General features: G+C 52.1%; 1 protein-coding gene across 2 annotated transcripts in view; it reads right to left on the reverse strand.

Annotated features, from left to right (window-relative positions):
* Col26a1 (collagen type XXVI alpha 1 chain) overlaps nt 1–22,172 on the reverse strand; it is a 125,266-nt gene that overhangs the window by 69,601 nt on the left and 33,493 nt on the right. The window contains exons 2-3 of one of the 2 annotated variants that reach the window (XM_077106090.1): nt 22,007–22,129; nt 3,924–4,021 (exon numbers count right to left, since the gene is read on the reverse strand). In XM_077106090.1, coding sequence (XP_076962205.1) covers nt 3,924–4,021; nt 22,007–22,129 — 221 coding nt within the window. Of the gene's footprint in view, nt 1–3,923; nt 4,028–22,006; nt 22,130–22,172 lie in introns of both variants that reach the window. The other variant, XM_077106089.1, reaches the window with a different exon arrangement.

Genomic DNA, 22,172 nt, shown 5'->3' on the forward strand with positions numbered 1-22,172 from the left:
TAGGTGAATGAGGACTTTCAAATCAGCGTGGAGCTGATCTGTGAAGGGGAACATCCCCAGGCCCCAGACCCACACCCGGGTGTCCGGGGCCAGAGTCACATCTGAACTATGGCAAACCTCACTGGGTGACTGGGTGGACCCTCATCACCCCTCAGGGTTTCCAAGAGAGGCAGAAAGGACAGCAAACAGGAAAGAAGGGGGTAGGGCCCCCAACAACCATGTTAGGAATGTACCCAGAGTCCTGGATGTGGTCTTGATTTAGGGTGTCATCTTTATTGGTTCATGTTTGGAAATGTAAAATCTTTTGTTTTATGACCAGGGATTGAACCCAGGGGCACTCAAACACTGAGCCACATCCCCAACTTAGAGACAGGGTCTCACTGAGTTGCTGAGGCTGGCTTTGAACTCGCCATCCTCCTGCCTCAGCCTCCCGAGGTGCTGGATTACAGGCCTGCGCCACGGCACTTGGCTGAATATAAAATCCTTCCAAGGGCTTCAGGAGCCCGTCCCGCACTCCACCCAGGCCCCCGGTTGGGGATGTCACGACCTCCTGGCCGCCACCCTCGTCCCCCACCCCGAGTTGGACACTTGTCCCAAGGTGGGTGAGTCTGGAAGGTTAAAAACCCACCAAACCCGCTGTGTCTGGAGCGTGCTGATGATCGACAGAATGAGGTCTGTCAGACAAGAACTTTCTCCTGGAGGGGAACCAAGCCTCCAGGGGCCTTTCACAGTCCCGCCCCTTGGCCCTGCCCCCTCTATGGGGTAGAGCGGGCCCACCGCCCCACTTCCCCGGCTTCCTGTCCCCGTGCTCAGGGCCTCCAGAGCAGCAGCCGGGGTTGGGCTCCCTGGTCCTCCCACCTGCCCAGAGTGACCTGCAGCCCTTAGCCATTCAGCCCCCAGTGATTATCCTAGACGGCCAAGCCTTCCAATGTCGCGGTAGGGCACCATCTCATGAGCCCACCCACGTGCCCGCCAGCACCTGGAAGACTGCCACTGGCGAGAATCCGGGGGTCTCAATGCAGTCGAGAGGATAACCCCAAAGATATGTGCCTAACAGATCGAACTTGGTGACTTTAAAAAATATATATATTTTTTCTTAGTTATCAATGGACCTTTATTTTTATTTTGATGTGGTGCTGAGGATCGAACCCAGGGCCTCACACATGCTAGGCCAGTGCTCCACCACTGAGCCACCACCCCAGCCCCAAACTTGGTGATCTTATTTAAGGTCCTTCTTTTATATTGGCTGACTTGAATCTTTTTTTCTTTTTTTGCTGCAATAACCCATAAACAATGGGCAGATGGGTAGAGGGGAGGAAAGATGTCAGGTAGGTAGATGGAGGGATGGATTGGGGGGTAGATACCTCAGCTTCTCTGATCTTTCGAATCAGCTTCGATATACTGCTGGTTCCTTCAAAGAAAAGTCACTATCTGCTTCCATGAAATTATGATGTAAACATTTGGAGACGTGAAGACTTCCCTTGGTAGTTTGTTCATTGGTTCAATAAAGAGAATCGCAAGAGGGGTTTTAAAATAGGATGCCCCAGCTCCGCAGTGGTTTCTGGGGGAGGAGGAAGGGCCCCAAGTGAGCCAGGCAAGGTTGCTCTCAGAACTAGCCCGTCCTGCAGGGCGGGGTGACATGGAGGGTGGCAGACAGGAGAACACAGGAGACGCTGGTGATACAGAGTGCCGGTACTCAGGTGGAGTTCCGAGCCCTGGAAGCGGAGATGAGCCCAGGTCCTCCTGATGCCAAGAGAAGCCTTCCAAAAATAGGCCTCGGTGGGAAGGCGCCCAGAGGGGCCCACCCCACACTTCGCTGGGTGCCGCCCGGCACTGCTCCTGCTGTTGACTGTGGCAAAGGGCTTAGAAGTTACTTAAGGGCAAAGTGACAACCCTCCTAGAAACACCTGCCCCTCACCCGTGGTGGAATCTGGACAGCAGGTCCTCTCTGTTCTTTTGGGGGACCAGATACCTCTGCCCATGGCCTTGGCACTGACAGGAAGGGAACCTGGTGAGAGCAGTGGTCATTCAGCACATGGGGTATGCTGGGTCCTGCCCACCTGGGAAGCCCACATCCTCACACCTGAGGCCCCCTCCTAAGTCCCCCTGAGGACTGGCCCAGGTCAGCTCTGTGCACCCCAACAAGCACAGACAGCTCCCCCATCCCAGGATCAAGCACTTCAAAACTCAGGAAGGGCCGCACCTGTGGACCCCTTTATATCCAGCTCCTTCCTGACGCTCCGCTCTGGGCCACGGGCCCTGGAAAGCATCACCATCATTATGACTATTGCCATTTCCCTTGCTGTCACCTGTAACCCAGTTTTAGGTCATTTACAATAAACGCACAGGCAGCATCAACCTAAATAGAGAAATTCATAAACCGTTCTCAGCTACATGGCTGCAAGTTTTTCTAACCTTCAGAAGGGAGGTGTCTGGAGGCTCTCAGATTCCACCAGCCACAGATCAAAAAGATTCAGAAAAACAATCACGTCTTTACGGAACATGTACAGACTTTTTTTCTGTGCAGTCCAATAACTATTTGCGTAGCTTCAGGCGTTATGAGCCTTGTAGGGAGACTTAAAGATACAGGAGGAGGAGTGGGGCCTCTGTGCATATACTGCCCCATTTAAATAAGACCAGAGCATCCAGGGATTTGGGAATCTGCAGAGGATCCTGGGAACAACCCCCACCCCATGGATCTAGGAATGACAGTATATACATATTTTAAAACAGAAGTTAGGCCAGGCGCAGTGGTGCACGGCTATAATCCAGCAGCTCGGGAGCCTGAGGCAGGAGGATTTCCGAGTTCAAAGCCAGCCTCAGCAATGGCAAGGCGCTAAGCAACTCAGTGAGACCCTGTCTCTAAATAAACCACAGAATAAGGCTGGGGATATGGCTCTGTGACCAAGTGCCCCTGAGTTCAATCCCCAGTACCAAAAAAAAAAAAAAAAAATTGAAAAATAAACAATAATAAAACATAAGTTAGGAGCTGGGCATGGTGGCACACACCTGTAATCCCACTAACTCAGGAAGCTGAGGCAGGAAGATCTCCAGCTGGAGGCCAACCTGGGTAAGTTAGCAAGACCCTGCTTCAAAACACAAAATAAAAAGGGCTGGGGACATGGCTCTGTGGCAGAGTACCCGGGCTTCTATCAATACAAAAAAATATAATAAGTTAAATAATAAAAAAATGAGGCAATAATTTTGTCAGAAATTCCACATGGAGGATAACTAACTATTGTCTCCAAATACAAAACTGACCACTGGGCCTCCTTCCTGCTGGACCAACTCTATAGGGAACCAGGTGACCGTTTCCCTGTTGTGAGTGTGACAGGGACCTGCCCTGCTGTCCACCTCTGACCCACCTGTGGCTCTTTTCAGGTCTCCTGGGCTCCAGAATCAGGCCGAGCTGGGGCCCCGGGGTTTGGGAAGGTACTGGCCAGGCCCATCCATCCGTCCTCCCTCTGAGCACCCAAGACAGCGAGCTGAGGCCCATCTGTGGCGGTCCCCCAGGTCTCCAGGCCTCATTCTACAAAATCCGTGGCCTCAGCCTGGTGGCCCTGGTCTGCGTTTTCCCGGAGCCCATGTGCCCTCCGTGCCTGCCCCAGGCCTGGGCTTGGTGGAGTCGGGGAGGCAGGAGGAGGCTGAAAATCCAACCCCTTTACCCAGCCCGGGCTCCGGAAGCTCCTCCAACTCTCACCTGGGTGGTACCCGCAGGACCCCCCGTGCCCAGGGCAGGGTGAGCAGCTGCACCCTGGCTGGCCAGTCCAGAGTTTGGGGGTCAGTGTTGGGAAAAGGAAAGAATTTCACGTTACAAACCACCTGTGGAAAGCCGAGGGCAGTGGGGAGCAGCGTCCACGGCCCCCATGGCCAAGCCTGGCCATGCCCTGTCCCCCAGGCGCCCCGCACCCTGGCAGACTTACCCTCCTCACAGTTGCTCCCGGTAAAGCCAGGGCAGCACCTCCACTCCAGCGCCGTCACCGTGCGGTAGGACACCCTGTACGTGGGCCTGATGAGAGCCCTGTAACTAACACAAGGACAGTGTCACTGAGGCCTGCGCTCCTGCCCGCCTGCCCCCAGTGCCTCCTGCAAAGAGCGCCCAGGTGGCTTTTCCCACCCGAGGGTCTGGGAGGCTGCCTGGACAGTGGACCCATGGCCCTGGCTCTGTGCACACCGGCTGTGTGGCCCCAGGCAAATCGCCAGCCCTCTCTGTGTCAGCTGCCATCTAAAGGGTCTTCCAGTCCTGTATTTCTACAACTCTCCACATGTGGCCTCCTCTAGGGGGGCGATGCATACGACTGAGCAAGATATGAGTAGGGAAAAGGGTCAGACCATCAGGACCTGCAGAACTTCAAAACAGGCATGTGGGTCCCAGTGGTACTTGCCTGCAATCCCAGCAGCCCAGGAGGCTGAGGCAGGAGGATGACAAGTTCAAGGCCAGCCTCAGCAACTTCATGAGGCCCTAAGCAACTTAGTGAGACCCAGTCTTAAAACCAAAAGGGCTCAGTGGGTAAGTGCCCCTGGGTTCAATCCCTGGGACCAAAAATAAACCCCACGGTGCTCATTCTAGCAGAGTCCCTCTGAAGCACAGCGGTGAGACCCTCCCAGCCATAAAAAAAAGTTTCTGCTTTTAAAATTCTTTTTAAAAAACCTTAAAAGATTTAAATCTAAAAATTTAAATAAAATTAATAAAAATGAATTTTTAAAAAAAGAAAAAAAAATCTCCTGGAAAATATTATGTAACCCCTGGTGGAGTTTCCCCCGACACCAGTTCAGAAATTCTCTCACAAGTCAGTCTGATACTATTTTGTGAAACTCCCCAGAAGAGCGAGTGTGGACAGACGGACAGATTCCAGGGGGACCCTCAGCTTCGCTCGGATCATCAGGACCGTGTTACTGGATCGTGCCGCAAAATTTCCCCTTTAAAACAAAACTGCACGACCCCCAAAACTGAAATCTGCTGACCCGGAGCCCCCCATTGGGTGAAGGGAGAGATGATGGACTAACGGTGGCAGCCGCATGCCTGCCCGGAGTCGCCCTGGGAGCTGGGGACCCGTCTGAAACCAGACTTCGGAAACCACAGCGGGGGTAGTGGAGAATCCCGTGGTGCTGGCTTCCCCCCTGAGGTCCCTCTGAGCTGTTCCACAGATTCCTGGCAAAATAGCTCCAGGAGGCATCTTCTAGGGGACCTCGGAGGCCACTGGTCACTGGGTACAGGTAGGGAAAGGACAGGAGCGGGGGACAGGAAGGTGTGGGAGAGCCACAGCACCAGATCACCCCTTCATAGCCAGGGACCTGGGGACGTATGGTGGGTACGTGAGCCTGGGTCCGAGGAAGGCAGTGACACGGGTGCTCGATAAACACGCTCACACGCACACTCGCCAACGCTCTTACGCTCACATACGCTCCTCACACTCACGATATGCAGGACACTAGTGTTCTTGCACAAGCACCCACTCTTGCGCCAATACTCTCAGCTCACTCACACTGCGTCCACATTTGCCCACCTGTGGTTGCACACTTATGTGCACACACTCATGCATGCACGATTCACATTCACCCAATCAAATAAACACTCGTGCACACGCATTAACACAACCCACCGCTCATGTTCACGCTCTCACGTGGCCACACTCACTCACTTGCCCTCTTATACACTCACACTAGCACACTCTCAGAACTTGCACACCCGTGCATCCTCCTCATGCTCACGCCCTGCCTGGGGCCTGACAGGCCTCCCTGCTCCGTGGCAGGATGCTAACGTGGGTCCCGTCCACTCCCAGCTCCAATGGCCTCCCCAAGCCTGAGAGCCACATCACGAGTGCCCCGGCCCAGGGCAAGGCCAAGGGCAGCCAGGCAGGAGAGGCCACCGCCCATGAAGCCAGGCCACCCACCCCTGCCATCACTGCTCCAGGCCTATCCCCAGTGGGGCGGGTCTCCTCGGGGACACATTGGCACGCATCCTCCTTTCCTTCCTCTTTGCATATAGCACAACACAGTCCCCAGAAAATGAATCGGACGCTTGCGTGTTGGGGCCAGCTGGGCAGTATCACCCTCTGCCGTCTGGCAAAGCTGTGAGTGGGTCTGACGTCGGCCCGCTGGGGGCCCCAGCCTCTCCCAGAGGGAGCAGGACTTGGTGGTCTTAAGAGGGGCTCTTCACGTGAAGACCACCTGGAGCAAGGTGACCCAGCAGGGAGGAGGATCCCTGGTAAGTCAGAGGTCAAGAGCAGATCACCAGCCGGCAGCCAGGGCAGAGAGTCCTGCAAGAGGGAAGTGCCCAGGCTGGGGGGGGGGGTCAAGCCTGGAGACTCAGGAACAGCCCTAGAAGCCACCTCCAGGGGCTCACCACCAGATGACGACAAAGCCACGGAGGACCTCGCCAACTCTTTCCTCTGCTTGGCCCCCTCCTGCCCCTAATCAGTTTCTGCAAATGAGAAGTGAAAACTGAGAGAAAGGGACCCGTGTCACCCTTTGCTACTGCAGGTCTCCGGCCGGAAGAGGGTCCAGCTGCAAGAGGGGAGAAGCCTTAATTTAGATGAAAGAGGCAGTTTCTTGAAATAAGATGGACTAAGTGACCAGAAAATCTTCAGACTCTGTCCAGGGTTGATGTCCAGAGCAGGGGAAAGGGTCATTGATAGTTCTCAGCCTGCTGGTGACACCATCGGGTGCCTCCCATGCACAGGCAGGACGGGGTAAACAGAGCGGGGCGGCGGGGACGGGAGTCAGCTTCTGACTCCGCCCCTAATTCACTGTGCCAATGTGCACGGTGACCTCCCTGAGCCCCTGTCCTGGATGAGGATACTGTGGGGACCCAGATGCCTGGGATGAGGCTTTGACAATGGAGAGGGTTACTCAGACACAGATATGATCGCATCCCTCTCAGTAGCCTCACGGTGGCAGGGAGAGAGTGCAGGCTGCTCAACCACATGCACCGGTCCTTCCAGGTGGGACAGACCCCTCTGCCCTCTGTGTCACATGCTGTCCCCCTCCAGCCCTTGAATGATAATGTGACAATAATGATAGACAATGAAAAAATAGATGTCCCTGAGCCTCAGGGAGTGCCGGGCCCCAGGCTGAGTGGGCTTCAGATGCTGATGCAGGTGGAGGCTGTTGTCATCCATAACTTACGGATGAGGAAACAGAGGCACAAAGAGCTTAAGGAACTTTCTCAAAGTCACAAATGCCGAAAGGTGGGGGAATAAGAACCAGTCCAGGCAGAATCAGTCCCACGCCCAGCAACTTCAATTTGTCTTTGTTCAGTGCAAAGGAACAATTTCTTTCCAATACCCGTAGGAGGACCCCAATATTCCAAAAAAGCTCTCTTCCTGTCCCTCCTTCTTGGGTTACAGCCCTGGTCTGTGCCCCTCCAGGACCCCAAGGCTGTGGAGGAAGCAGATGGACCACAAAGCGCAGATGCAGGACCCACCAGTAGGTGGCGCTGCTCTACCAGCCCAGCAGGCCCAGGCTCAACCTAGCAGACCCTAGGGTGCCACCAGGGTGCCCAAGACAGGTTCATCCTTTGGTGGTCCATTTCCCAGTCTGAGAAAGAACCTGAGGGGCCTTTGCCTTCCTGCCTCCACAAAGAACTGGCTCGTGCTGTTGGGGTCCAGTTGGCAAACTTTCTAAAATGCTGATCCAGTTTGGTGACAGCTATATCTCAAAGTTTCCATGATTACCGCAGACTAAAGACCAAACCCTTCGGGTCAGATAACAAGGCACGGCCTACCTTCCGACCCTCACCTCCTTCCGCAGTCACCAGCCAGGGCTCCTACCACTGCCACCCAACAAAAAGCCCAGATGCCCTGTGCTCTTGGCCACCTTTGCAAGTACAAGCTTCTGTGCCGACATTCTTGTTCAAGTCTTTATAAGAACACATTTCCATTTCCCTAGGGGTATATGCTTAGGAACAGTACTGATGTGTTTCCTCCTTTGTGCTGCCTGAGAAAAATCTCACAGAGCCTTCAAGTTGTGCCCCAGATGGCCCCTCCTCTGTGAAGCAACCCTGCCCCCTGACCAGAGTGGATGGCTTCTCTCTCCTTCCTCCCACACATGGGGTCCAGAGCTTGGTTACAGTCCAACACTCGTGCATGCACCCAGCAAACACTTGCCAAGAGCCCGCTTTGTGCAGATCCCGGGAACACGAGAATGAGCAAGACAGGCACATGCCAGAACACGAGGCTATTGGGGACAACCGACACACATCACATAATCGTGCAGGTGAACCTACGTGATTACACGCAGGGTAAGTGCCATGAGGCAAAGTACTAAGTTCATTCCTCATTTTTATAGTGGATTTTCTCCTTGTTATTAAACATAATGGGCATGCAGCCAAAAAGATAAACCCAGTGAGGATCTCAATGAGCCTCTAGCCATGCGCACACCAGAATTCCCACTCCTTCAAAAATCCCCCCTCACCCCACTTCTCTTGGCCCTAGAGGTAATCATTTTCTGACTTCTCTCATCATGAATTCATTTCACCTCTTATAAATGGAAACTTACAGTAGGTGCTCTTTTGCATTGGCCTTCTTTCACTCATCCATTATGTCTGAGTTCCATCCATTCCATTAGATGGCATGATATTTTATTCTTTTTATTGCTGAATAATATTCCATTACATAAATAAGACAAATGATTGGATTATAATTTGTCCATTCACCTGCTGATAGACATTTGGGTTGTTTCCAGATTTGAGCTATGATGAGCAAAGATGCTATGAACATTCTTGTACAAGTCTTTATGAGAACACATTCCCATTTCTCTAGGGTATATGCTTAGGAACAGAACTGATGGTCCAGAGAATCAATTGCCACCAAAATTTAATAGATATTATGAACAAGTTTCCAAAACCTGTTTTGGAAGCCAGAAATTGAGCAAAGCCCTCACCAGAAATGGAATCAGACAGAACCTCACATGCCATTCAGCTTACATGCCTAGCTGTAGTGTGTGAGAGTTCCAGTTGCTCCACATCCTTGCCAACATTTGATATTGTCAGTCGCTTTCATTTTAGCCATTCCTGGGCTCGTATAGTAATCTTTCATTATGGTTTTCATTTGCAATTCCTGATGACTAAATAAGGTTGAGTCCCTTTTTGTGTTTTCCGTTTGGCTATCTTCAAGTCTTATGCCCACTTCTAAATTGGGTTTTGTATGACTTAGCTTTTTTAATTTGTTGATTATGTGTATGAGTATGTGAATATATAAGAAGAATATATTAAAAAGAACAGAAGTGAGCCATTCGTATATTTTAGATCTGCAGCTGTGGATTCAGCCAATGTGATTGAATATATGGGGGGGGGGGATTGCACCTGTACTGAGCATGTGCAGACTTCTCCTTGGTGTCCTTGTAAAGAGACATCCAAGACAGGATCCTCTTTCTCTCAACCTGCACATACACCGAAGGCTGTGTAAAGACACAGTGACAAAGTGGCCATGTATGACCCAGGAAATGGAATCGGATGGAACCTTGATCTTGGACTTCCAGCCTCCAGAACTATGAGAAAATTAATTTGTTGCTGACCATGGCTCTCCTGATCCAACTAATATTAATCAGTAAATTAAACAAAAAAAAATGTGTACACTGATGAGATAAATAAGAACAAATGAATGGAAAGTTATGCTGTGTTGATGGACAGGAATACTCAGGGTCATTAAGGAGTCCATTCAGTACAAATGGATCTACAGATACAATGTAACTCTTATAAAAATCCTAGTGATTTTTTTTTTAATTGACAAGGCAATTATAAAATCTAAGGGACTTCACAGGACGTGGAACAACCGGAGTCTGTGTGGCTGGCGCTCACCGTGCTACAGCATTGGGAGGTAAAGGAACCAGCCATGGACCTCCGCCCCAGCCTCCAGGGGCTGCCCACCTGCCTCCCACCCCAGCTGAACCCAAGAAGTCAGATGAGGCTTCTCTGATTCTCTCAGGAGATGATTTTAACGCAGATCTTTCTTCCCTGAACACTTCCTACAAAACCCAAGTCCTTAGTTTGGCCATGGGGACTTATAAGATACGGCAGTGCCCACTCTGGCCACCTCCCTGCCTGCCCTTCCCCACCCCCTCAGAACTCCAGCGGCCACATCAGGGATTGCTCTTCCCTCTGCCCCAGACCAGCTGCAGACTAGGGGCTCAGAGGAGCCGCCGCCTCCTGTGAGATGCCGCCCACCCGTGGCTTGCTGGACGCCCTTGGTTTACTCCATCAAAGAACCCAGACTTTTTTTCCAAGCACTTACAATTATACACCAACCTGTGCAATCATTTGTCTGATGTGTCTCTCCTCCACCAAGTCGATGGCCCAATGCAGGCCTAGCTCAGGATGGCTACATGTTTATTCTTTTAAATATATTCTCCTCTGTGTACATTCCTATTTGCATATCATCAACAAATTTTAAAAAAAGACAAATCAACAAGAAAAAGACACGATGCCCTTTTATGTGCTCAATAAAGATGGGTGGGATGGATGAATGGAACCGCGGATGAGCAGGTGACCCCCCCACCACAGCCCCCTAAGGACATGGAGGCTCCCAGAGGAGATCAGAGTGCTCAGCTGGGCACAGCCCTGAAAACTTGGGGCACAGGGATGGAGGAGCAGGGCACAACCGCCTCCACCAGGAGGGGCTGGAAGAAGCTTCCCATATGGGGGACCCTTGAGCGAGTCTGCTGAGAGGGCAAGAAAGTGGCAGCTCAGAGGGCCCAGATGTCCCTGTTCTGAGTGTGCTTGGTGCATCTGGGGAGCAGGGTTTTTTGATGTGCAGGTGGAGCAGCTCCCCAGGGTCAGGCTGGGACAATTCTGGAAAGTAGGCAAGGAGGCTAGACTCAGTCTATGGACATTGGATTGACCAGAGCTTTCCCAGCTTTCTGAGTCATGATCTTAAACAGTAATTTTTTTTTCCCCTTGGTACTAGGGGGTTGGACCCAGGGCGCTTAACCACTGAATGACACCCACAGCCCTTTTTACTTTTTTTTTATTTTGAAACAGGTCCTCCCTAGGTTGCTCAGGGCCTTGCTAAATTGCTGAGGCTGGCTTGAACTCGCAACCCTCCTGCCTCAGCCTCCTGAGCTGCTGGGATCACAGGCGTGCTCCACAGCAACCCACGAGCAACAAAATATTTAAAAGCTGCGTGTATTAATGCGTACAGGTACTGTTTACTGATTGTCTTTGCGTGTATTAGAACTCAGCCGTGCTTCACTTCTCTGTTCTTTTGTAGATTAAAAAGTAAACAGGGCTGGGGCTGGGGCTCAGTGGTAGAGCGCTCGCCTAGCACGTGCGAGGCCCTGGGTTCGATCCTCAGCCCCACATAAAAAGAAAGGAATTGTGTCCAACTACAACTAAAAAAATTATGATAAATTGAAACAAGGAAACAGAAGACCCGACGTGGCCTCGCTGCCTCGCAAAACAGCCTCATGTCCCGCTTGGGAGCCTGTTCCTCTCAGCCACGGGGAGGCCACCAAGGGCTGGCAGGAAGGGGAGAGAGAAGGGAAGAAGCGAGGGCCCTGGGTGGGAAAGGAGGACCCGGCAGGGATGAGTGGTCCCCTGAGGCCATGGAGAAGCACAGGGTCACACTCCAGGCTGTAAAGCGGCACAGGCTGGTAGAACTGGGTGGCAGGCAGAGCCGGGGTGCGCCCTCATCTGCTGGACCAGGAGCTGCCTCTGCGGAGCCCTCAGGCACAGATGGCCCTGACCCTCTTCAGCAACCCACCCCTGCCCCCCGGAGCCTCTGAGGTCCTCCAAGGAGCTGCTCCCAAAGCTCAAGGTGTGCAACCAGAGGGGACGGACGCCCGGAGCCTGGTCTCGGGCTGCAGCTGCCCGGCGACTGTCCTCTGGAAGTTTACAGCCAGGTCCTGGGGGACCCCAAAGGCAGCTCTGGGTGCACGAGGGCCCGTGAAAGGAGATCTGAAGAGAGGGCACCCAGGAGGGATGAGGCGTCCATCCCTGGGGTGGCGGGGGCGTCAACAGAGGCCATTGCCCTCCGGCCTCCAAAGGTGAGGTCCCCCGTGCATCAGGAGGCCCCCGGTGGGTGCAGGGGCACTGCCATGGTCCCGCCGATGCTGGCTCAGGCCTACTCTGCCCAGAGACCTGGTCCAGGGGAGCCTGGTGCCCCCTCCCTTGCTGGGCTGACCCTGATCCTGCATGGCCTCCGCTTCCTCACCAGGGACCACCGTGAGGAGGGACACCCTGGGAGGTACCGAGACAGGCCAGAGACACAACAGGAAACGGAGTGGGAGTTACGAGAGGGAGAAGGAGATTATTAATCTCCTGATTAAGAGCAGCCCGTGGCCCACAGGGAGGAGGGGCTGTCCCTCTGTGGTTCTGAGGCAGGAGGAGGGGGCTCTGGCCTCTGGCCTCCCCAGCCTTCAAGCCAGCTCCTAAGTGCCAGGGGGAGGGGACAGTGGCCTCAGCGGGCAGCCAGCTTCTCACGCAGGCCTCCCTCCCCTTAGCCCAGGACCACAGGCTGCTGGGGGTGGGGGCAGGGCGGGGGATGTGCAGGGACAAGCTGCCCCTGTTGGGGAGGTGGCCCCAGGGCAGGAGGAGGAGGAGGGGCAGGAAGAAAGGCCTTGTCTTAAGAAAATGTTTAAATCCTGGACTTGGCCTAGCCCAGGCGGGCACCCCCCAGCAGCAGGCAACCCAACCCAGGGCGGGAGGGAGGCTCGCTGGCAGGGGCGTCTGGAGGAGGCCGTGAAGCCTGGAGAGTTCCGGCCACCCCCTCCCTCACACATCTGGAAAAGGTTGGCTCTAATGCCATCAAAGGCCTCGGAGGGCCAGGGAGGCGGCCAGGGCAGGGGGGCTGGCGAGGAAACTTAACCCCCGCGTCCCTGGGCCCGTCCTCCTGCACTGATGGAGGGGCTGGGCAGGGCCAAGGGCAGCATGCTCCATGCCTGGCATCCCCCTGCCCAAACGGGGCACTGCCAGGAGTGTTCCACCTCGGAGCAGGAAACGGGGTTCTCTCCATATCCTAGAAAGGGAAACCCAGGTACAGGGAAGGAGGCCAGGCCCATCTTCTCTGCACCCCTGGCTGCTCCCTGACATTAACTGATGGCACACTCCTGGCCCCGCTCGGCTTCCAGGGGGCCTCCTGAATCCAGCAGGTTCTGACACACGTGCATGCACACACAAGCACGTGTGCACACGTGCATGCACACACAAACAGGCACCCGCATGTGTACACCTGCACATATCTGCATACACACACACAAATGCATGCACACACACATGCACACGCGTGCATGCACACACTGTCAGGAAGGGCTGTGTCCTGGCACTGCCTTGACTCTGACCCTAACCCAAGTGAACAGATGAACAGGTGATCAGAGAACTTAAGCTGCAAGGCCACTGTCCCCAGGGCACCCAGGACAGGGAGGACAGGAGCTCCTGCTCTCATTCACACCATGCTGGTGACTGGCGGGGCACCCAGCATGGCTCTGGGCCTCATGCTGGTCTGTGGCCATTAGTTTTGGGTGACGTCCTCGCCCCTGCCTCAGATGTACACACACTACAAAAATTCCAATAAAAAAATCACAGAATGGAGCTGGGCGTGGGGGCTCATGCCTATGAATCCTCCTGCTGAGGCTGGAGGGTCGGGAGTTCAAATCCAGCCTCAGCAACTTAGTGAGGCCCTAAGCAACTCAGCGAGACCCTATCTCTAAATAAAATATAAAAAAGGGCTGGGATGGGGCTCAGTGGTTAAGCACCCCTGGGTTCCATCCCTGGTACCAAAAAAAAAAAAAAAAAAATCACAGAAGGGAAAAATCCATACAGAAAGTCTCCTGCTTGACCCTCATCCACCACGGACGCCCTGTTAGCATCTCTACGTGGCCAGCGCAGGGCTGTCGCTTTCCATCTCTCGGGCCTGATCCCCTTCCAGTGTCTCATCTCAGTGAACGGCATGCCCAGCCTGCAAGCTGCTAAAAGAGAGAAAACTAGGGGCACCCCTGGCTGCTCCCTGACATTAAGTGATGGGACACTCCGGCCCCTCAGCTTCCAGGGGGCCCCCTTATCCCAGCCCCAGCCCCCATGGGAGCCCCATCACCCCGTCACCTCTCGCTATGTCTGTCCCCCCACTCCTGATGGCAGCCACCCAACTTTTCAAAACACAAACCGGCTTCTCTTAAGAACCTCAGGAAAAGAAAACAGTCAACATAAAGTAAGGAGAAGCCGGGACACAGCAGGACGAGAGAGAGACGGGGAAACCGAAAAAACCCAGGTGACCAAAATCCAGGGAGACCAAAAGCTGATTCTCTAGAAAGATCAGTGAAATAAAATGGCCTCTCACAAGACGGACAACACACACACACACAAAGGAGACACAAACGGGCAGCATCGGGAATGAAGAAGAGTTGGCCGACCCCTATGAAATGGACCACTTCTCCCCCAAACACTTATCACCATAGGTCAGTGTGTGGAATAGATCAGCCAACTAGCCCTATAATTAATAAGTAAATTGAATTTATAATTAAAAAAGAAACAGAAAAGTAATATCCAGACACCACTGGTTTTACAGGAGAATTTTACCAATCATTAAAGAACTGACACCAATTATGCATAATATCGTCTAGAAAATAAAAGAGGAGGGAATATCTTTTGTTTGGGTACCAGGGATTGGACCCAGGAGCCTTTTAATACCGAATCACATCCCCAGCCCTCTTTCTTCATTAATTTTGAGCCAAAATCTGGCTAAGTTGCTTAGGGCCTCACTAAGTTGCTGAGGCTGGCCTTGAACTTGAGATCCTCCTGCCTCAGCCTCCCAAGCCACTGGGATTAAAGGCATGTGCCCCCACACCCAGATCCTTACTGTTTTTCTGAAGCCAATATTCCACACAGGTACCAAAGCCAAAGATCATACTGAACAGGAAAACTACAGACCACTATCTATCATGAATATAGACAAAAAAAAAAGCACTTAACAAAATATTAGCAAATAGGATCAGCACAATATAAAATATATATATATATATATATATATATATATATTTTGTTACCAAGTGGAGTTTATCCCAGGCAGGCAACACCCGGTTCAATGTTTGAAAAGCATTCAATACAGTCACCATGTTAACAGGCTAAAGAGGAAAGATCACATGATAGGATCAAACAATGCCAAAACTTGATGGGAAAATTCAACACCATGATAAAAACTCCAAAGAACATAAGAGGATTAGGAGAGCCTGCAAATACTCAGACTTCTGCCGCACCAAGTGGTGAAACGCTTTCCCCAGAGATTGAAGACAAAGCCTCTGTCCACTCTCAGCACATGCTGCTGAGATCTGTGCAAAGGCAAGGAAAGAAAACCAGAGGCAGGTGGGTCAGAAGGAAGACATAAGTGGGTCTTGATAGACGACGTGACTGGCAACATGTTAATATATGAGTTCTCCCCAAACACATATGCAGGCTTAATGCAATTCCTATTAAAATATCTCATTGATTTCTTTTTCTTTTTCTTTTTTGGTACCAGGGATTGACTGCAGGGGGCCCTAACCACTGAGCCACATCCACAGCCCTTTTTTATTTTTTATTTTGAGACAAGTTCTCACTAAGCTGCTTAGAGACCAAATAAGTTGCTAAGGCTGGCCTCAAACTTTCAATCCTCCTGCCTCAGCCTCCCCAGTTGCTGGGGTTACAGGCATGCACCATCACATCCGGCAGGCTTTCCAGTAAGTTACTGCTAGAGCAATTCAATATCTATAGGCAAAGAAATGAATCTTAACCTAAACCCCACACCTTGGGCAAAAAAAAAAAAAAAAAAAAAAAAAATCCACTCAAAATGTATCACAGACTTAAATGGAAAGTATAAGATTCTAAAATTATTTTGAAAAAAAAGATCAGAGAAAATCTCCAGGATCTAAAGTGAGGCAAAGAGATCTTAGATTTAACACTGAAAGCAAATCCACAAAAGAAAAAAAAAATCTGATAAACTGAATTTCATCAAACTTAAAACTTCTGCTCTCCAAGACAATTGGGGCGACAAGCCACACAGTGGGATAAAATATTTGCAAAGGACATTGCTGACGATGGGCTAGCATCTAGAATATACTAGATAAAGAAATCTCAAAAAAAAGAAATCTCACAACTCAACAGTGAAGCAACAAACAGCCCAACCAGAAAATGGACAGAAGACATGAAAAGACATTTTGCTAAGAGGATGCGATTAGAGCACTTGATAAAACTGCCCGACATTACTGACCATTAGGGAAATGCATGTGAATCACGAGGGTCGACTCTACAAAACGGCTACATGAAAAAAGAGTGGTAACATCACAGGCTGACAAGGGCCCAGAGAAACTGGGCCTCTCACACATTTGCTGGTGGGAATGGAAAACGATCCAGCCATTCTGGAAAAGAGTTTGACAGTTTCTTCAAAAAATAAACTAAACATGGACTTATCACATGACCCCACTGTTGTACCCCTCTGGAAATAAAAACTCATGTTCATGGGGCTGGGGCTGGAGCTCAGTGGTAGAGTGCTCACCCAGCATGTGTGAGGCCCTGGGTCTGATCCTCAGCACCGCATAAAAATAAATAAATAAAATAAAGGTACTGCGTCCATTTCCAACTTAAAAAAAACTATGTTCACATAAAAACCTATCAATGAATGTTTATAGCCGTTTTTTCCACAGTAGCCACACACTGGAAACCCCCAGGGTGTCTTTTTTCAGCAGATGAATTGTTAAACTAACTGGTACATCACACCATAGAAAGCTACGCAGAAAGGAAAAAGGAATCACCTTTTGGTGCACTCTACAACTTGCCTGACTCTCCAGGGAACCTGGATGCAAGCAACAGGGTGGCCATGCTTGTTACGGCAGCAGGAAACGGACTCATACACTCTTCCAACTCCAACTTCGTCTCCTGACTCTCAGGCTGTGGCCCCTTGTCCTCCCTATCTGATAACATCATCCCCGCCACACAAGGGAAAAGGGATCCCCTTTAGTTCTATCTTCAAATGCAGCCCAAAATGTGAAGATGGAAAGGGCTTGTGGGGTTCCCCCAGCTGCCTCGTTTGGACTTCCCAGGGTCCCCTCATAGGGAAATCACATGGGTAAGGTCTGGTCCAGGAGCCTCCAGTTAAATGTGAATTTCTGTCAGGTGCGGCTCACCTCAGGGACCAGCTTAGAGAGGGTCTTCCTTGCAGGAAGTGGGGGGAGTGAGGGGCCCTTGGAGACTGGGCCAGGAGGTGAGGGTAGGTGAGACTTTACCAGATCCATGACTCCCTCCTCCAGTCCCTCTGGCAAAGGATCGGGGGATGTGAAGAGGAGCAGACATTCCCTGCCCTTGGGACATTGGGACTGGCAGGACAGATGGGCAGGTGTGTACCTTCCACTACGATAAGCCCTACTGTGTTCCTTGAGAAGGCAAATGAGATTCTGCGGGATCGTAACTGCAGGTCCTGTCAATCTGGCTGGCAGGGCAGAGGCAACAGCTGTACCAAGAGGAGGCTTCTCCCGGACCTCAAGACAGAATTCACCAGGCAAAGGGGAAGTGATAGTTAAAACAGCCATTGCCGTGTCCCGGAAGATCCTAGGCACAGAGCACTAAATTGTCACTTGTTTTTCCTCTCATGGAATCCTAACACCCCTGCTGCAAGACAGATGTTGGCTGTTTTAGAGATGAGGCTCAGAGAGGCTAAGTAACTTTCTGGAAGCCACACAGCTCCACTGAGCCTTTGGTCTTTTGGATTCTGAGCTCACCTTACTCTGCTACCTGTATCTGCCATCACAGGCTGGAAAGAAACCTGGGAAATGACAATCTCTTACGTTGTCACAAGAAATGTGGGAGAGATTCACGCCCTGGAGATCACAGCAATGGTATCACAGAGAAAGAAGAGGGGACGCGAGAGGTGGCTCACACCCCACCCTGCTTCCCCCCAACAGGAGTTCTGTGCAAACACAAATCAAAGCATCCAACTGTGCTTTGGGGAATGGAGATATGATGCCCTACACAACCCCCCAAAAATGGACGGAAGGAACCCAGAAATCCCTGAGCAGGCCCATGTAAATGCTGAGGTTGAAACGCGGCCAGACTTGAGCAACTGGGGTTGTAAGCCAAGGAGCACACGCAGGACGGGTCTGGGGCTCCAGGGGATTGCCACTAACCTCAGCAGGAAGGCAGGGCCTGCCCCGCCTGGAACCCAGGTGGCAGCTACCTGGGGGCCCTGGGCCTGGAATCCTTGGCCTCTAAGCCAGCCTCCTGCAGGACGCCACCCCACGCCCCTCACCCCATCCTCAGCCACCTCCCAACACTGCACTCCATCACCTCCATTTTAGAGTTGGGGAAACTGAGGCTTGGGGGGCAAATCCTGGCCACTGAGACAGCAGGGGAAGTCGGCTGGGGGTTCTAGAAAAGACTATCCTCGGCTGGGCGCGATGGCACACACCTGTAATCCCAGCGGCTAGGGAGGCTGAGGCAAGAGAATCGAGAGTTCAAAGCCAGCCTCAGCAAAAGTGAGGCCCTAAGCAACTCAGTGAGACCCTGCCTCTAAATAAAACACAAAATAGGGCTGGGGATGTGGCTCAGTGGTCAGTGTCCCTGAGTTCAATCCTGGATACATGTCATTTATGACAGAGAAAAATGGGTCCCACGTTTTTGCTTCCTTGTTTGGAAAACCGTGGCATGAGACATGATGCCTGGAGCCTTTGCTGTCCTTCTGTGACTTGGAGGAATATCATGGAGGACTCACACGGGATGGTGGAGAGTGAAGTCAAAGAGTCCAAAGTCCCAAGGGAGACCAGTGAGGAGGCTGCCACAAACAAGATGCCCATGTAGTAGAACAGCAAAAAGACGGCCTGTAATAAGATGCAGCCCCACGTGACCAGGGAGCGGTGGTCATGCTTGACTATCACCCTTCCTCTCCTTGCCCAGCCAGCAGCCCTGAGGCCGCAGAAAGAGGGCGCCCCCCCCCCATTCTAGCTCAGCTATGAGTTACTGGTGAGAAAGAAAAGTGTGGTAGCCCATTCTTCTTTAACAAATAATAATTGCCTAGCAATTGTAAGTAAGATCTGAAATAGGGAATTTCTCTGGGCATGGCAGTGCACACCTGTAATCCCAGCGGCTACGGAGGCTGAGGCAGGCGGATCACCAGTTCGAGGCCAGCCTTAGCAATTTAGCGAGGCCCTAAGCAACTTAGCTAGACCCTGTCTCAAAAGGGCTGGGGTGTGGCTCAGTGGTTAAGCACCCCAGTACCAAAAAAAAAAAGAGAGAGAGAGAGAGAGAGAGAGAGAGAGAGAGAGAGAGAGAGAAAGAAAGAAAGAAAGAAAGAAAGAAAGAAAGAAAGAAAGAAAGAAATCTCTCTAAAAGAATGGAAATGAAAAGTTGTAATTAACTGTAATGAACAAGGTTCCTGCTGGCTCGCTTTGCAGGCACAGGGGAGGCTCATGATACGTGCACATATACTCTGACGGGTCATCTGTCCTCTGTCCTTACCCTAAGGAAAGAAGTCCCTGAAAGGCCCTCAGCACCCACACTGAAGACCCCCGTGCTGCAAGGACATCACTCAGATCACCGCTAAGACCTGAGACAGCAACTGTGAAAGTTCACGATGGCTTGAAAATGTTCCCGTCCAGCTCGGCGATTCAGGAGTCAGCTTGCCCCCTTTCCGTAGCAGATATGACTACATTGCAAAAGTATAAGAACTTCGACGTGAACCTGAGGCATTAGGAGAGCCAGCCCACCATCCCACTTATTCTGAGGGCTTTCAGTAAAGGGAAACCTGACAGTTCATCTCCTAAACCCAAATGCCACGCCATGGCGTGTGTGTAGACACGCACGTGTCTGGTAACTGGCTTGGGGAGCATCCAACACATTAACAATGGGATGGCAGCTAAAGGCCCATATGGCTGAACTCTAGATACACAGCCCTCTTGCTGTGCTGGGGATGGAACCCAGGACCTTGCACGCGCTGGGCGAGCACCCTACCCCTGAGCCACATGCCCAGCTCTCTTTCCTTTTTTTGAGACGGAGTCTTGCTTAATTGCGCAGACTGCCATTGAACTTGGGATCCTCCTGCCTCAGCCCCACCGGGTATCTGGTATTACAGGGGTGCGCCACGGCCCCCGGCAGACATACACAACTCGTCTCTGTCTCGACTCCAGAGACAGTATTCCTTTGTTAAAGTCAAATTCTAGATCTTGGAAAGACGTAGTAGCAAGCTGGGCAGGAGTCAGAACCGGACTAAGGGTCCCCAGGCTGAAAAGGATGGGGGTCAACATCTTTTTCTTCATTATGGATCCACTGGTCCTGCCTCCAGCACAGGGTTTAAAAGCAGCCCTCTTGTTTAAAATTTAAAATGAACATCTCCCTCTCCACTTCTCTAGCCATTCCTCTTGCAGAACGAGCTGCAGAAAAACATTGCATCTAAGGACCCCAAGTTAGAATTCTACTATTGCAGCTGGGTGTGATGGTGCGTGCCTTAATCCCAACAATTTGGGAGGCTGAAGCAGGAGGATGGAAGGTTTGAAGCCAGCCTCACAACTCTGCCAGGCCAGAAGCAACTTACCAAGACCCTGTCTTAAAATACAAAAAGGGCTAAGTATGTGACTCAGTGGTTAAGTGCCCCTGGGTTCAACCCCCGTACCAAAAAATAAAACAAACAACGACTCTACTATTAGCCAGCAGAGTGGTGTGTGCCTGTAATCCCAGTGACTCAGGAGGCTGGAGGATGAGGATCACAAGTTAGAGGCTAGACTGGACAACTTAGGGAGAATAAGAGATCCTGTCTCAAAATAAAAAGAGCTGGGATGTAGCTCAGTGGTAGAGCAGCCCTGGGTTCAATCTCTGGTACCAGGAGAGGGGGGAAAAACTCTGCTATTATAAATAAGGATGAAAACAGAAAATCACTATTACCATAGTAATCATCGTTGTAAGCCAATTTCTTACAAAAAACACCCTGTACCCTCTAGACAGAAGCCCTCTGGTTCTGTTTCTCTGAATAACTGCCTAAAACGGACCCGTGTAAAAATGCCCTGTTAGCGGGGACACCAGCTCAAAGGGGCAGAGATGGGGAAGGGTCCTCAGGTAGAGGCTCCAGGCTGGACAGGTTGAGGGGAGAAAGGTCAGGGGCAGCCAGTCCAGAAGGTGGAAGTGGAGCTGGAGGGACAGAGGATGGGGGAGGAAGGTGAGGTAGCTGCTGCGAGGCCCTGGTGGTGCAGTCTCTCTGCAGAAGCTGAGGGCTGCAGAGGGCAGTGACTCAGGACTAGGCTTTGGGACAGAACTGGTGGGACAGTGGGAGGTGAGAACAGGGCTTTGATGGGTGATGCGAGAGGGTCAGGGGCTTGAAGGCTTCCAGGGAGGGGATAGGGCTGTAGGGGCAGGGCTGTGAGGGTGGGGCTGGTGGGGGCGGGGCTTGAGGGGCTGTGAGGGTGAGACTGAGGGGCATGGCTATGAGAGGTGGTCTGTGAGGTGGGGCTGTGAATGGTGGGGCTGGTAAGGGGCGGGGCTTGAGGGGCTGTGAGTGGTGAGGCTGAAGGCGGGGCTGTGAGGGTGGGACTCAGGGGCGTGGCTATGAGAGGTGGGCTGTGAAGTGGGGCTGTGAATGGTGGGGCTGGTGAGGGGCGGGGCTTGAGGGGCTGTGAGTGCTGAGGCTGAGGGCGGGGCTGTGAGAGGCGGAGCTTGGCGGGGCAGAGGGCGGGGCTAAGGTCTGGCTTATCCCCATATCCTAGTCCGGAGCCCAAAGCTAACTGGTTCCCTCTTCACCCCACCTGGTTACTCCCTGTTCCCTTGATCCCTGTCTACACTCATCTGTGGAAGTCTCTGCCAGTCAGACACCCAGTGAGTTGTGAGAGCCTGTCTGGGTGTTCCATTCACTTTTTGTGCACACACACACACACACACACACACTCATACTCACACTCACACACACCCTGCACACAGAAGGTGCTCCATAAACAGGTTAAACTCTCATCTCTGGGATTAATCCAGCCTCCCCCAGAGCCTCCCCCAGAGCCTCCCCCAGAGCCGTGCTGGGGCTGGATTCATTCTTAAGGACCGAAAGGGCGGAGCAGTCCAGTCCTGGGCCTTTACCTCACGAGGTTGGCGCAGGGCCCAGGCCACCGGCAGCTCTGGTACACACGCTGGACCACTGTCTCTGAGCCATTCTGCACCTGGCAGGACACCGTCCGGGTCACCGTGTGATGGCACCAGTGCCTGTGGAGAGAGCAGAAGTCGCGTCAGCCCTACCTGTTCCTGG

The sequence above is a fragment of the Callospermophilus lateralis genome, chromosome 19 (assembly GCF_048772815.1).
Source record: "Callospermophilus lateralis isolate mCalLat2 chromosome 19, mCalLat2.hap1, whole genome shotgun sequence".
Lineage (NCBI taxonomy): Eukaryota > Metazoa > Chordata > Mammalia > Rodentia > Sciuridae > Callospermophilus > Callospermophilus lateralis.